At 46.8% G+C, this 15,910-nt stretch overlaps 2 protein-coding genes across 7 annotated transcripts in view; one reads left to right on the forward strand and one right to left on the reverse strand.

Moving 5' to 3' along the window:
- Positions 1-2,108, forward strand: part of LOC102563819 (E3 ISG15--protein ligase HERC5-like) — a 58,196-nt gene extending 56,088 nt beyond the window's left edge. For both annotated transcript variants that reach the window (XM_059722300.1, XM_059722302.1), the window contains one exon: positions 617-2,108. In XM_059722300.1, coding sequence (XP_059578283.1) covers positions 617-831 — 215 coding nt within the window. In that variant the 3' untranslated portion in view covers positions 832-2,108. The remainder of the gene's footprint in view (positions 1-616) is intronic.
- LOC132248623 (endogenous retroviral envelope protein HEMO-like) lies at positions 2,047-14,321 on the reverse strand. 5 transcript variants are annotated; one of them, XM_059722313.1, is made up of 3 exons: positions 14,139-14,321; positions 10,402-10,538; positions 2,047-4,801 (listed from the first exon to the last, which is right to left on the reverse strand). In XM_059722313.1, exon 3 carries the CDS (start codon positions 4,191-4,193, stop codon positions 2,712-2,714), a length of 1,482 nt encoding a protein of 493 aa, XP_059578296.1. In that variant the 5' UTR covers positions 4,194-4,801; positions 10,402-10,538; positions 14,139-14,321; the 3' UTR covers positions 2,047-2,711. The 5 variants fall into 5 exon arrangements, with proteins under 5 accessions (XP_059578296.1, XP_059578297.1, XP_059578292.1 ...); XM_059722314.1 differs by lacking the exon at positions 14,139-14,321 and adding an exon at positions 13,554-14,107 and having other exon boundaries at positions 2,047-4,638; XM_059722309.1 differs by lacking the exon at positions 14,139-14,321 and adding an exon at positions 13,554-14,107.
- Between the last annotated feature and the right edge of the window lie 1,589 nt (positions 14,322-15,910).

Raw genomic sequence — 15,910 nt, forward strand, 5'->3', positions numbered from 1 at the left:
CAGTCCCCCTAGCCCCTACCCCAACTCTCACATAGCAACTGGCTGCTCTAGTAATGCTCATTGCTCAGGTGGGTGGAGTGCCCCTATTTCTGGGCAAGGAACATTTAACAATTAATGGGCCAATGCACACTGGCTGAGTATGGAATTGAGAGCCATTCTGTGGTAATAAGTGCCCACTGCGAAGTGACTCAGTTTTCCCTCATCCAGCAATCATGGGAAAATTCTGGGCACTTGCCACTGTGAGGCAATGCCTCATTCCCATCCTGCCATGAGGATTCAGCAGCACTGCAATGCCTGAAAGGTGATTGTCCTACTTGGAACCCTTGGCAGTGTACATACGGACACCTCTGAATCACAACAGTTGGGAAGTGATACCCAATCAGTGGCATTCTTGGAATGGTTCAATTTTACACGTGTCCACACCACCCTGGGCTGTAGGATTAAGCCCACAGCCAGCAGGTAGCAGGATTCAAAGTATTCCAGCTGGTATACCCAAGAACAAACAAGCAGCATAAATCAGTGCCTCTAAACTTAGTCTGAGTCCTTCCTGTGATGTGATCTCAGTAAGCTTTCTGTCTGTATCCTGCTGACTGTTTTCCTCTCTTCCCCTCTGCAGTTTTTCTGACAGGAACCAATCGAATTCCTGCTGAAGGGATGGAGTACCTGATATTGAATATTGAAAAACTTCAAAAAGAAGACGCAGATGAATACTATCCTATGGCCAATACCTGCTCCCACATTTTGGGCCTTCCAAATTACAGTAGTGAAGAGATCCTGCGGGAGAAATTCCTGACTGCCTTGGAGAATTATGAAAAATTTGGCTTATCATAAATCTTGGGCTTTAAAAAAAGAAATATTCTTCATGTATTTCTTGCACTACTTTTCTGTCATAGCTCCTATTTGAGGGTGTCTCTTTGTATCTTGTCTTTTATTTTTACTGCCTCTTATTTGACTTTGTTCATTTTTTGGGATTCCATCTGGAATCTCCTCCTCCAATAATGCACCTGATGTGCAGAGAGGATGTTGGTAAGGACATGCTGAACTAACAAAAACTGACTGAAAGAACTACAGAGGCAAGGCCTGACTCAGTGTAATTTGTTACTGGAGAAATTACTTTTTCCTTGCACAGTCCATTGCAGTGGTGAGAATATGCACATGTATATAATACATTTATAGTTACATAAGAGGTGCTTGTGTAGTTTAGGTACTCGAGGGTTCCTAATGCTTAGCTTCTCTTGAATTTCATTTCAATTTGAGCAACTGAACTCTGAGCCTTAAAATGTTTCTAAAAATAAATTTGTGATGAATATCATAGGTGTGTACATATACATCATAGAGAAGATGAGAACATGGTGATACGTACAGAGTGCCTGCAGGAGCCAGCAAAGGAAAGAAGAGTTCCCCGGGAGCTATGGTTCTGGAGGGGTTGCTCTGTACAGGTAAAGCAGCCCCGGAAGGAGGAGGAGAACAGAGAGGACCTGGAAGAAGGAGGGAGGGGAGCCGTGCATCTCAGAGCCCAAGAGAATGGGGCTGGAAGGTGATAGCGGCTGTGAGTCAGCAGTCAACTGGCTAAAGAGATCTGAGGATCTACAGTAAGCTGGGAGACACTGGCTGGGGAAAGCACTGTCGGGCACATGGTGCTAACGAAGAAACTACACACCAGGGGAGAAGGGGTAGCCGGGAGGGGCAGCAGAGCACCTACAGATCCAAGTAAAAGTTTTGTCCTTTTGTTTCTGTTGTTTGAGGATGCGACAAGTCAGTGTCCAAGCAAATTGGCATAGTTGTCTGTAAGAATAATCAACTTATTGTGCCTGTTTAAAGAGACAATACACCCTTTATTGAACCTGTATGTCTCAAGAAGAATAAAAAGAGGCTGTAGCCTGGAAAGGTTCTTTTTTGCTTCATTTGGATTGAATTATTTTACTCCTTCAGTTATAAGAAAGAATGAATTAGCACTAAAGAGACTGGATGCTAGACTTGTCTGAGCCAGACCAGGCTGGCTGGCAGTCCTCTGTGATGATCATCAATACGAGCGTTGACTAGACAAGAGAGAATCAAAAACACAAAAAAAGAAAGTTAATAAATAAAAGTGAATTATTGAAAAGAAATTTCATTGTGATTCTCAGTTCAATGATAGCTGACCAAATTTTCTGAGATGCACTAAGCTGGTGTCGTGGAAACACACGCAGCATACTTTTGGGTCAGGTCAGCAGAAGCTTTTATTCAAAAGAAACTACAGCTGTAGGGGGAGTTCCAAAGTGACATGGATTTTCCAAGCACTTGGAAGGGGTCCCCCCCCCCAAGAGCAAAATCAGGAGGCTTATATACTTTTTAACAGTCGCTTACAACTCACGTGATCATATAGTGAAATTAGCATGAAAAGCGGCTATAATATTACTTCATTATTTCTTTGTTGTAATCAGGATGGGAACTAATGTGGGAGGTGAGGTTAGTTCACAAACCTCCTTCTTGCACCTGGAAATCTACTTTGTACATACTTTTTGCTACCTTCAAGGCCGCGGTGAGCGAAGCAGTTGCAGAGGAGTTACAAAGAACAAACACTTGCCCTTATCTGTTCTACTGTACAGAGCCAGCAATTCTCCACAAAGTGGTTATGTCATCTTATAACTAAAATAATCAAAGTTTAAGGCATATATTTTTTCTGATTCCACAGCCCCCCCCCTTTGAGACTATTTAGTCTCACTTTAGCCTTAAACTTTCATTCTCATGAGCCCCTCTATTTCATCATGCAGCCTTTCATGTTTTCTTTCAATCTGCTCACACTTTTGTAACACTATTATTCTAGACTCTGCTGTGGGTTTTCTTGCCTTGCTAAAGCTTCTCCTGCTGGCTTTCACGCAGCAGAGGATCAGTTGCACTAATACATAAAACATTATCAGAACTATCAAGACAAACAATATTCCATACAGGATTTTCTTGCCAAGGGCCCTGAAATCTGGGAGCCAGGAGGTTAGCCAAGACCACATTTCTTCTAGACCCCAGTCAGTATTTTCTGAGGCCACTTGATGTAAGACCCTTAACTGATTTCGGATTTTGCGAATGTCAGTTTCGATTCGCATGTCCTGATTGACATAGACACAACAGGTGGAGTTTACTAAGGCACATACTCCTCCCTGGGATACCAATAGGTAATCTAGGGCTATGCGGTGTTGTATAGTTACTTGTGAGATCTGGGAGATCTCTTCTTGCAGAGCCTGAATTGCATCTGCAGTGGCATTTCCCATAGCTTCCATTGTGGCTGAAATGTTAATTATGGCTAGTTCCAATTCTCTTACTCCAAGCCACGGTATGAAGGTTCTCACAAATCGATGGAATCCTGTGTTTCTGGTAGCTAAGGGGTTAACCGCCCTTTCCATGTGATGGTTGAAATTTTTTACTTGTTCCAGATATATCGCACTATGCATTTCAAAACCAGGGATAACACGTCCAAGAGTGCATGCCCCCACCCAATTCCAGGGCGAGATTTTATGAGCCCTGTTTCTGCAGAGCCAGTAAAGGCCTGGGGCAGAAAGGGTACTCAAATCTCGACAGGTGTTGTGCCATATCCGGCACTTTCGATTGATATGCATCGTATAGGACGGACCACGTTTAGCTGCTATCCTGCTGGACCGAGATATATTACAAGTAAAATTGGAGTCAATGTAAAATTCCGATCTGTTTGCAATGAGAGCAACATGAGGTTCCTTAGAAAAGTTGTAGACCATGAATCCTGTACAATTGAGAGAGGGTATGTTACCCAACAGGATTCCACTGGTGCTACTAGGGCTATAATCTAGAGTAGTAAGGCAATGAGGGTAGTGTCCTACAGGTGTGGCTTTATTATAAGCTCCGGTGTTGTTGAATCTGTAACAGAAAGGCACCTCTACTCTTGGGGAGATTATCCAGTTAGTAGGGGTGGCCCTCCATTCTTTAGGAGCGGACCGATGGGCAGCTAACGAGTAGTGTCTAACGAAGCCGCCGTTTATTGTTCCCCATTGCTGGAGGGATATTGGTACTCCGATCATTGGGATTCCTTTGTGTAGGTGCGCTGGGCTGTGAGAGCATATCCAGCAGTCACTTTTATTTCCAGCTTGAGCCACCGTACAGGAGATGTGCAAATACAAATTTTTCTCCCACCCCGCTTGGGTGATACTGAGATACCCAAGTGTGATATATAAGGATATCAGTGCCATTTTTAGATACAGGAGGGACAAAGAATCTTAACAACAAACATAACCAGCACCAGTAAGAAAAAGAACACTACTAGCCAAACCCAGGATGGCAGCCAAAGTCTTTCTTCGTCCTCTGGGCTCAAGTTACCTAAAGGACTGATAATGTCGGCTCTTGGTCTTGATCGAGGTGGTGATCTTCCGAATGGGAGCATTCACTTTCTTCGAGGCCGAAGATGATATCTTCGTTCTTCAACTGATGAATCCGGCTGGGCTGAGGTGTTGGGTTCAGGGGAGAGGTTACTAGCACTCGCACCCTGATGCTCCTCACTTGCCTGAGTGAGGTTCTGAGGGTCTTTGTCCTTGGCCTCAGGGAAAGATCCCAACCTTGGTTGGAATACAGCTGCTTCGGGGTCCAATGGAGGTGATACCTTCTTGCAGTGCGAGGCGTGAGTCCACGTTTGGTGACCTTGGCAACGAACAGCAGAATTAGTGGTCAGAAGTACCTGGAAAGGTCCTTTCCATCTGGGTTGAAGTGCGTTTTTCCGTTGATAGACCTTTACGTAGATCCAATCCCCTGGTTCGAGGTTGTGACAGGGAACATCCGGTGGTTGAGGTAAGGCTTCTTGGACCTGTGAATGAACAGACCTGGCATACTTCATTAATGCCTTGCAATAATTTAGTACAGTTTCATCAGTTAATTGTAGGTCTGTTTGGTGAGGGGCAACAGGTGGTGTAGCTGGCATCCTCATGGGTCGTGCCATGAGTATTTCATAAGGGGTTAGGCCATGTTTTCTGTTAACAGTGTTTCTAATGTGCATAAGAGCAATGGGCAGTGCATCAGGCCATTTGAGACCTGTTTCAGCACAAATCTTCGAAATGCGCGTTTTTAAATCAGAGTTTTTACGTTCTACAGCACCACTTGATTGTGGATGATAACTACAGTGTAGGTGTTGCTGTATGTTGAGTGCTTGGCAGATGTTTTTTACTATCTGTCCTGTGAAATGGGTGCCGCGGTCACTATCTATTGTGAGGGGCAATCCAAATCTAGGGATGAATTCTTTGAGCAATTTCTTTGCTACAGTGATGGAATCAGCATGTACGCATGGGTAGGCTTCCACCCATCCAGAGAACACATCAGTAATAACAAGAATGTACTCATAAGAACAGCACTTAGGTAGCTGCACAAAATCAATTTGCAGATTTACAAACGGTCCCCATGGAGGGGGATGGGCTGCGGGTGTCGTTTTTATCCGTTGCCCAATGTTGTGAGCTAAGCAGATGGGACAGGAGCTACAGTACTGTTGTGCCATGGAAGGAAAATTTGGGGCAAACCAATTTCTTTGTGCTGTAGCAATCATTCCTCCTTTGCTCGTATGGGCCACAGAGTGGGTTAAACGAGCAAGATGTGGTAAAAGCTCTCTAGGCGCCACCAGGCGGCCGTCCGGGGAGCGCCAGAGAGAGTCGGGGTGCAGTGAACATCCTGCACGCAGCCAGTCATTTATTTTCTTTTTTGGGGCCTGATTTTGAAGAAGGGCCAGACTTGAAAGGCTAGCCAAAGGAGACTGGTCTGCTGAAAAACAAGCAAAAACAGAGTTAGGAGCCTGTGGGCCAGAAAGGGCCGCGTTTCTGGCAGAACGGTCTGCCAGATCATTTCCTTGTGTGACATCATCAAAGGGTTTCTCATGAGCTTTACATTTAACAATAGCAATAGCAAGAGGCAATTGAACAGCTTTTAAGAGCGCTTTTACATAACAACCATGACTGATTTGGGTCCCTGATGAAGTGAGGAACCCTCTTTGTTTCCAGATTTGTCCAAGATCATGAACAACACCAAAAGCATACTTAGAGTCAGTATAAATGGTTGTGGTTTGATTTTTTGCAAGAATGTAAGCACGTGTTAAAGCAATGAGTTCAGCAACTTGTGCAGAACAAGCTTGGGGTAAAGAATAGGCTTCCAAAACAGCATACTGAGTGCATACTGCATATCCCACAACTAATTTGCCTGCATCATTTTTAAGACAGGAACCATCAACAAACAAAACGAGGTCAGAGTTCGGGATAGGAATGTCCTTGAGGTCAGTTCGAGGGGTTAACAATTGAGTTGTGATAGACAGGCAATCATGAGGCTCACCATCAGAGGCAATTGGCAGAAGTGACGCAGGATTCAGAATTGAACAGCGATTTAAGGTTACATTTGCAGCTGACAGTAGAAGTTTCTCCTATTTAGTAAGACGGGAATTGGAAATGTGCTGAGTTTTGTCCTTGAGGAGAAGGGCCATCACAGCATGTGGAACTGCAACTGTTAAAGTGTGTCCCAAAACTAGAGAATCTGCCTTTTCAACCAACAAGGCAGCAGCTGCAACTGAACGGAGACAAGGAGGAAGTCCCGCAGCTACGGGATCAAGGGCAGAGCTGTAATATGCAATTGGGTGATGCTTTTCACCATGCAGCTGAGTGAGTATTCCTAAAGCGATTCCTTCCCGTTCATGACAAAACAAGGTAAAGGGTTTCTTATAATTAGGAAGTCCAAGAGCGGGAGCAAGAGTGAGGGCTGGCTTAAGGGCCACAAATGCTTGTTCGGCTTCAGGAGTCCAAGGGAGGGGTTCCAGGGTGGTATCATGAGTGAATGCTTGCAAGGGTTTTGCGAAAGCAGCATAACCCAGGATCCACTGTCTACAATAACCCGTTGCACCTAAGAATCCCCTCATCTGTTTTCTAGTCATAGGTTTGGGAATGTTGAGGATAGCTTCAACTCTACTAGGGGAAAGGTGTCGTTCTCCTGCTGAGATATCATGCCCTAAATAATGTACCTTAGACTTGCAGAGCTGCAATTTAGATTTTGAGGCCTTGTGGCCTTTCTGAGCTAAAGCTGTGAGGAATGTCAAAGTATCTTGCTTACAGGCCTCCGAAGTGGGTGAGGCTAACAATAGATCATCAACGTACTGAACAAGGGTGGACCCCCCTTTGAACATGATAGGATCCAAATCTTTTTTTAGGATCTGGGAAAACAGGGTTGGGGACTCTGTATATCCCTGAGGGAGTCTTGTCCAGGTATATTGAAATCCCTGATAAGTAAATGCAAACAGATACTGGCTATCCTTATGAACGGGGATAGAGAAAAAAGCAGAACAAAGATCCACTACTGTGAAATATGTAGCATCTGAAGGGATACAGGAAAGAACAGTGGCAGGGTTAGGGACCACGGGGAAAGCGGGTAAAACAGCGGCATTTACAGCTCGAAGATCTTGCACAAAGCGATACGTATCTTTATCAGGTTTTTTGACAGGTAGGATAGGTGTGTTGAAAGGGGAGCGTATTGGGACAATAATCCCTTGCTCAAGGAGTGAGGAAACGACAGGCTTGATCCCTTCCTCAGCTTCCTTTGAGATGGGGTACTGTGGGACACGAGGAAGTGGCTTGGCAGGGTTCAGGATGATATGCACTGGTTCAGCACTCAGCATGTGCCCCACTTCATTCGCATGGGTGGACCACAGCCGTGGAGGTACTCGTGCCAACAGTTCCTCTTGCAAGTAGGAAGTGTCAGGATCAGAGTACTCCTGGGTTAGCAAAGCCACAAACTCGGTTTCCCTATGTTCCGGTACCTCAAGGTAAACACCATCTGGGCTACAATAAATCACGCATCCCAGTTTACACAACAAATCCTTACCGAGAAGGTTGACAGGTGCACAAGGGCTAAGAAGAAAGGCATGATTTTCAGACAAAGAGCCAATAGAGATGGAGACAGGTTCAGAGACGGGATGTGGGATAGGTTGTCCGCCTATACCGACAGCATTTACAGTTTCAGGAGAATAAGGTAGAAAAGGAAACTCAGCAGCCTTTAGCGTGGAGCGGGACGCTCCTGTGTCGACAAGACAGGAGACAGGTTTACCAGAAATAAGGCATTCAACAAATGGACCAGATTGGTCAGTAGCAAGCAAAGGAGCAATGATGTCACTGTCCCTCAGGCTGTCCTATTCAACACTGGGAAAATTGACAGGAAGTGGAGGTGGGGGCTGGGGTCTGGGTCCTTGGCCGGGGCGGTTGGGGCATTCTGATTTCCAATGTCCTTCTTGCTTGCAATAATGACATTGGTTCCCATAGCCTAGGTTTTGTGGGCTCAAGGATCTATCTCTTCCCCTGAATCTACCCGGGCCTCCCCTTCCCCGTCCTCGTCCCCTTCCTCTACCTGGACCCTGCAACTGAGAAATCTGTAAGGCCATTAACTTAAACTCGGCATTGTCTTTAGACCGTTTCAATTTGTTATGAAAATGGTTAGCCGCAGCAAGGACTTCGGTCAAATCTTTAGTTTCCCAGCCAATAATTACTGTTTGAATTTTCTCAGCAATTTTAGGGTTAAGTCCCTGGACGAATGCTGCCACTATTGCTTGTTTAGCATTTCCGACTGGGTTATCCATTCCTGAGTATAGTTCAAATGCCTGTTTGAGGCGTTCTAAATAGTCACTGGGGTGTTTATTTTTGTTTTGTTTACAGGTATTTATTTTGGTCCAGTGTGCCTTTTTTGGGCAAATTGTGAGAACTGTCTGAACCAAAGCATTTCTCTTGTTAATAAAGTCTTGGCCAATCCCTGGGTTTTGATCTGGCCAAGTACAGGCAGCGTACAGACGTAGCATAGTTTCCTTGGGCAAAATCGATCGCATGAGCTGATTAATGTCAGCCCATGTTGGATTATAACAATTTATAACAGTCTGCAATTCTTCCTGAAATTTTTCTGGGTCTTCCCTGATTTTTGGGAACTTTTGAGTTAAATTGTAGAGATCACCTGGAGTCCAGGGTGCATGCACAGTTACTATATTTTGTCCATCGGTGCCAATGCCTGGCATTTGTCTTAGGGGGTAAACTTGTGCAGTTCGGGATCTCAGATTGATGGGAGATCTTTCCATGCCTATTCCCATTCTTCTAAATACACCTGTGGTGGGTTGTGACCCAGGAGTAAATTGCCACACTGGTGATGATTGAGTGGCAGATATGGTGGATGAGTCCGGACTATTAAGCTCCGTGGATGGATTTACTGAAGGAGCTTCAGCTAATGGGTCACTAGCCTGGGCTGCAGCCTGATGTTGAACCGGTTGTTGCTGATGTGGGAGTCCCAGGAGAGCAGGGTTCGAACAAAGGTCAAGGATATCCTCTGCTGGCTCCGGTGATGGGGGCGCCCCGGGCAATGCTGGATACATCGGAGCGGTGGCCGGCGTGTAATTTGGGGGAGCAGCCAATTTCTCCCGAACAGCTTTTAACTGCTGTTTTAATTTTTCTTGAGAGTCTTTTAGGCTCCTAGTTTGAGATTCTGTCCGCCTTTTGGACATTTCATCATACCAATAAAAGAACGCGTCCCACTGATTTTGTGGTGTTTTGGATCCGCAGGACTCTAACGCCCCTCTCAAGTGCACTATTTTATCCTGATCAAATGTTCCTTCCTGTGGAAAATGCTTCACAGGATCATCCCTAGTATACCAGTTCCATTTATCCAGGTATTTGCAAGTCTCGGGAGAATAGTGTGTGTACATAAAGTACGCCCGAGTCCCCTTAGAGGGGACAGGAACTTGTTTAGACTGACTTGTTCCCATTTTCAGTCACACAGGGAGACGTAGGAGAGGCTTATTTAGGATGTCTGGGCCGCTCAGTGCCTTGCCCCGCAGTTTTTCACTGCCCAGAGAAAAGGCTTCTGACCCGACACTGGCTCATAAAATGGAAATGGGGAGGGAAACACTAGAGGGATCCTTTCACTCCTGCTCTCAGCAGAAGCTACTGGGACAAGTGGTTTGGAAAAGACAAAATCACTCAGACACCCTGTCCACTGGGTCACGAGGTTCCAGTTGGGCCCCCTTGCTTTCAAAACTGCCCTGTCAGGCAGAATTGGGGCGGCTGAACCCAACCGTAGTCTCAGTCCTGGTCAGTGGCTCATATTTCTAAATACACACACATGCACATTTATTCAGTCAGCCAGACCTCCTACCCCACACCGCCTTAGTTAATTAACTACAAGCCCGATGTGCTGTTGGATGAAGATGCCTCAAACAGTTTCTCCCTAAATAAAACATACGTTACCAGACACAAAATGGGATCCTTTACCAGACAGAAAATTTTAGCCGGCAGTAAGGTTCAGACTGACCTGTTTTAACAAGGTTCAGATCCAGTTACCACGGCCAAGTTGGGAGCCTATAGGCAGTCCTCCTCCAAAACCCCAATAGAGATTTTGAATTAGGTCTCTTACCTCTCAAGTTTGGCGCCTCGGGATTCGGGGGGGGCAGCCTGCGGTCCTCCTTCCTCAGCCTGTGTTCTGGATCCGAGTCACGGCACCAGGAATTGTCGTGGAAACACATGCAGCATACTTTTGGGTCAGGTCAGCAGCTTTTATTCAAAAGAAACTACAGCTGTAGGGGGAGTTCCAAAGTGACATGGATTTTCCAAGCACTTGGAAGGGGTCCCCCCCCCCCCCCCCCCCAAGAGCAAAATCAGGAGGCTTATATACTTTTTAACAGTCGCTTACAACTCACGTGATCATATAGTGAAATTAGCATGAAAAGCGGCTATAATATTACTTCATTATTTCTTTGTTGTAATCAGGATGGGAACTAATGGGGGAGGCGAGGTTAGTTCACAAACCTCCTTCTTGCACCTGGAAATCTACTTTGTACATACTTTTTGGTACCTTCAAGGCCGCGGTGAGCGAAGCAGTTGCAGAGGAGTTACAAAGAACAAACACTTGCCCTTATCTGTTCTACTGTACAGAGCCAGCAATTCTCCACAAAGCGGTTATGTCATCTTATAACTAAAATAATCAAAGTTTAAGGCATATATTTTTTCTGATTCCACACTGGGTTGCGTGGGATATTGGGGCCACAGGAGAAATTGACCCTAGATCCCAAAGTCGAGTGGTGTTTAAATTTAACTCCTCCCGATAGAAATCTTCTTCCAACATCAAGACGTGGCAAGAGAGAGTCGGGATCACCACTTCGATATCCTCGCAAGTGATCACGATACATATGATCTAGGTTGAGAAGGTTTCGATTAACTCCACACTCCATTAAGTTAACTGACAATCCTGCATACATCATGCTTACAATATATCAGGTAGGTTATTTTTGTATTTGTTTTGAATGGGGGGTTTTCCTGTTTAAAGGAACATGCAATGCTTTCTAAGTTGAATGCTGCTAAATTGCTCTGTGGGACAAAACCGTCCCCTGCTCACATATTATCTTCTTTTTTGAATCGTGGCCCTTTCAAGAATCCTGATGCTCCCCATGTGGGTCAAGCGCCCCACATAGGGATAGCTGAGACTGGCAAAAAAAGGTATAGCTGAGACTGGGTATAGCTGAGACTGGCAAAAAAAGCTGAAGGTGGTTAGAAAAAAAACTGAAACCCACTGAATCCTAAAGAGAGATGATGTCTTTGGGCAATGCTGAAAGTCTTCTATACCTCCCTGCCTTTCTGCCATCTGACACCACCAGGGAAGGAATTCTGCCTTAACTAAACATGAAAGAGCAACTCACTAAGACACTGTCATGGACTTCCACTTTCAGCTTCCTCTGTACAAAAATGAAGTTTAATGTGATTTATTAGCTGGTCTAATAAAAGGTATAATTTCTGAACCACCTGTTCTAGAGTTTTGCATTTCTTTTTGTCTCAGACCAACATGGCTACCAAATGTATCCCAGCTTCCCCTTACTTTAAGTGAGCAAGAAGTGAATGGCATACTAAGAGAAGGTGCGACAGTAAAGACAGTGATGAACCAGTAACTCTAGGGGACTTCAAGAGACACTGACTTGCTGCTTGCTCAGCAAAATGAGTCACTGGCCCTTCCACTTGCTGAAAACAGATTTGTCCTTGGCTGGTACCCTTTGAGAAGCAAGTCACTAGCCTTATTGTTAACAATAATTATCAATACTTGTCCTCTGGGTTTCCTGCCCAATCCTGTCTTCTTTGTTTCTAGTGTTTAGTTTGGAACCTTTTGGGGGCAGATTGTCCTCATTTTGTGTTCTGCATGGCAGCAAGCAGTGTGAGGCTTTTTTTCAGAGTCATAATTACAAAAGGAGAAGAGGATGAGATTTCTCTTGATCAGAAAAACTGGCAATGGGTTCTAAAGTCAGAGAGCAAATAACCAGAGGGGTCTGATCCTCTGTACACAAACACAAATCATGACAAAAATATTTTTCATAATAAAATTAAGATATGTTATAGTAGATGTTTGGCATTTAGTGTATGATTTTTTTTCTGGTTCTAAGATGGCAACTCCAGCTCTTAAAAGTAGTATTTCTGGGGAGGCAAGGGGAGGGACTTTGGGTGGCAAAGGTCAGGGGTTGCCCAAGATGGCAACCAGGGTGCAGAGCAACTGTCAAGGGGCAGGGCTACCCATGTGGCCCTCGACAGCTCACCAAAACTCATTAAGTGACCCTCCACCTGAAATAATTGCCTGCCCCTGGGGTCGCAAGTACAGGATGTCAGTCCACTGGCATGGGAATAAGAATTTAATGGGTGATAGAATATAACTACAGTAACTGGAATTAAAGTAAAGCTTCTTAAATGTGTATTCCTTGCACATCCAGGGAGTGTTAAGATACTTCAAAAGCTACCCTTGTAATAAGAAACCTCTCACATCCTTGTTTTTTCCCCTTCTACTAGAAACAAACATTTTGGGACATGCCAGAAAATATCAGGTGTAGATGTATCAGAAGTGCTGCTTTTTTATGAGAAGATCAAGAAGAAGCCAACAATCTTTTAGCAGGGAAGATGTGTGGCAGGCCAGTAGGGGACACTCCTACACTGAGCCACCCACCTCACTGCACCTGACCAAAAACCAAGCTCCGAGTGTCTCCCCTGGGGCGCCTATGACTGGCCAACCCCCTTCCTGGAGCATACCCACAAGCCTGGGGTAACCACCAGCACCGGGGGTCTGGTCATTGATTGGGCCCTGTGCCCCCTGGGGTGCACAGGCCTTGTAGACCTTGAGGGTGCTTGACCCACTGCAACATCTTGGGGTGCTTCCTTTAACCTGAAGCAAAGAAAGTAGCCTCCCTTAGTCAGCTGAGCAAAGGGAGCAAAAAGGCGTGCCCATTCCCTTCCCAGCAAGTACCACAAAGTGGTAGTGGATTGCTTTAACAGGTAGAGAGGGTAGGCTTGGGGAGGTGTATAAGTGAGAGAAATATGAAAAGAATAACTGAGCAAACAGACCCGGCCTGATAGCCATTTAATATGCTTCTAAATTAATGTAAGCTACCTTTCTAGTCAAGTTTCTGGTAAGTTACTCACTTCCACATCCCATAAGAGAGAGAGAGTTGCAGAGGTTCAAGTTGCTGTGTAAAAGTCCCAATATGTCTCCCCTCCTTCCTGGACCTCCTCTCTCTTAAATAGCCCTCTTGACCTCACCTTCTAGACCAGTCTTGTCCAACATACAGCCCGCGGGCTGCCATGCGGCCTGTCAAAGCATTTTCTGTGGCCCGCGGTACTGCGACGGGAAACCTCCCCCAGCCCCTCAGCAGCTTCATAATGGCTGCTGAAGGGCTTGGAAAGGGACAAGGTTCCCACACGCACAGCGTCAGCGCAGCTTGGCCTGGCCAGGTCCCTCGTGGGGCCGAACCCCACCCCAGCTGGGGGTGGTGCTGGCTGCGGCTGCTGAGCGGCCCCACCCGCCCCGAGGAGCTGGTGTCTGCCCGGGCGGCCGCAGCCAGTGCTGCGGGCTCAGGGAAGGCGCAGGACTGAGAACTTTGCTGCCGAGTGGCGGAGGAGCGGCTCCGCTCGCGGGCCCGGGACACGCCATTCACTGGCGGGGAGGATGCGCGTCCGGGAGTGCCCGTGCTCCTGCCCCCCCGACTCGACACGTGCCCGTGCCCTGTGCTGCCAAAGCGGCCCCGCGCGGGAAGCCAAGCGGTGGCTGCTGGCGCTGCTGGCCCACGCCTGCCTCCTCGCCAGCCCCGCTGCCCTGCCCTGTCTTGCCCCACAGCAAGGCGGCACCTGCTCCCCCAGCCAGTCTCCCCCCGGGCGCTGCGGCTCTCCGGGCCCGGTCGCCCGCATGCGAGGCCCCGAGTCCCGAGGGGGCCGCTTGTCGTGCTGCTGGGGACGGGAGGCCGCGCAGGCACACGCAGCCACCAGGGCAGCAAGGTGGGCAGCGGCGGAGCGGAGGGCGCCTTTCCAGCACATCCCGGGGAGGCTGTGGCCAGGAGGACAAGGAGGAGCCCAGAGTGGGGCTCCCGCGCATGGCAGCAGCTCGCCCCACCCTGCTCCGCTCTGTGCCTGGCTGCAGCTGCGGCCATGCCCAGCTGAGCCGCAAGTCTCTCTTGCAGCCTCTCAGATGCACTGAGGAGCCCCTGCTCCCTCCTCCCTCCCCTCCCGCCTGCCCCTTGCAAGGCAGTGTGCAGCGGAGGCTGCAAAGCGCTGTGCGGGTGCCTCCTGCTGAGACACAGCCCTCCACCTTTGATTAGTTTCCACTCTGGCTAATATCTTTTCCACTTTTGATCTGTTGACTTGCATTATGCTTCTTTCATTATGCGACTGTTTATTTTAGTCAAGTGTTTGGTATTATTTCATTGTTGCTTTTATAATGTTTTTATTTTGGATTTTAAACCACATTTCCAGGCCCATTTCATTGTCACTTCCTGCAACTTTATTGGTGTCAAAGGTCATGTGACATCACTTCCTGATGTGATACTGCTTCAGGTGAGGTCTTTGAATATGGCTCACCGGCCCACTGGATGATAAAAAGTTTGTGATCCAGCCCCACATTCAAAAAGGTTGGACACCCCTGATGTAAACTCATTTAAAACCCCCAAAACTAGTGCATGTGCAATGTGTGACACCATTAAGCCACACACATGACATTTTCATCATGCATACATTATGATAACTGTCACATGTACAAGCACCCTCTTTCACTAGACAATCTCCTGTGAAAATAGAATAGGAAATGTTTTTAGTCTATGAATGGCCTAGGTTTTCATCCTGATCTTGCAAAATTCTGTTGAACATCAAAGCCGGTTCTGTCTAGGCAGTGGACAGTAGCTTATTAGACAAAGATCCTGTTGCAGGATGGAACAGTCAGCATGGATTCACCAGGGGCAAGTCATACCTGACTGACCTGATTGTCTTCTATGATGAGATGACTGGCTCTGTGGATGTGGTGTACCTTGATTTTAGCAAGGCTTTTGATATGGACTCCCACAACATTCTTGCAGGCAAGCTAAGGAAGTATGGGCTGGATGAATGGACTGTAAGGTGGATAGAAAACTGCCTGGAGCATCGGGCTCAGAGAGTAGTAGTCAGTAGCTTGATGTCTAGTTGGCAGCCAGTATCAAGTGGAGTGCCCCAGGAGTCAGTCCTGGGGATGGTTTTGTTCCTTGTCTTCATCAACGGTCTGGAAGATGGCATAGAGTGCACCCTCAGCAAGTCTGCAGATGACACCAAACTGTGGGGAGTAGTAGATATGCTGGAGGGTAGGGCTAGGATTCGGAGTGACCTAGACAAATTGGAGGATTGGGCCAAGAGAAATCTCATGGTGTTCAACAAGGACAAGTGCAAAGTCCTGTACTTAGGACAGAACAATTTCATGCACCAGTACAGGATGGGGGCTGACTGGCTGGGCAGGTACTCTGCAGAAAAGGACCTGAGGGTTACAGTGGACAATAAACTGAATATGAGCCAGCAGCGTGCCCTTGTTGCCAAGAAGGCTAATGGCATACTGGGGTGCATTGGTAGGTGTGTTTTCAGTAGGTCAAGGGAAGTAATTGTTC

The sequence above is a fragment of the Alligator mississippiensis genome, chromosome 2 (assembly GCF_030867095.1).
Source record: "Alligator mississippiensis isolate rAllMis1 chromosome 2, rAllMis1, whole genome shotgun sequence".
Taxonomy (NCBI): domain Eukaryota; kingdom Metazoa; phylum Chordata; order Crocodylia; family Alligatoridae; genus Alligator; species Alligator mississippiensis.

What these genes read in the sequence shown, in the direction of transcription:
- LOC132248623 (XM_059722313.1), bottom strand. Translation starts at nt 4,193, where the DNA reads ATGGCACTGATATCCTTATATATCACACTTGGGTATCTCAGTATCACC.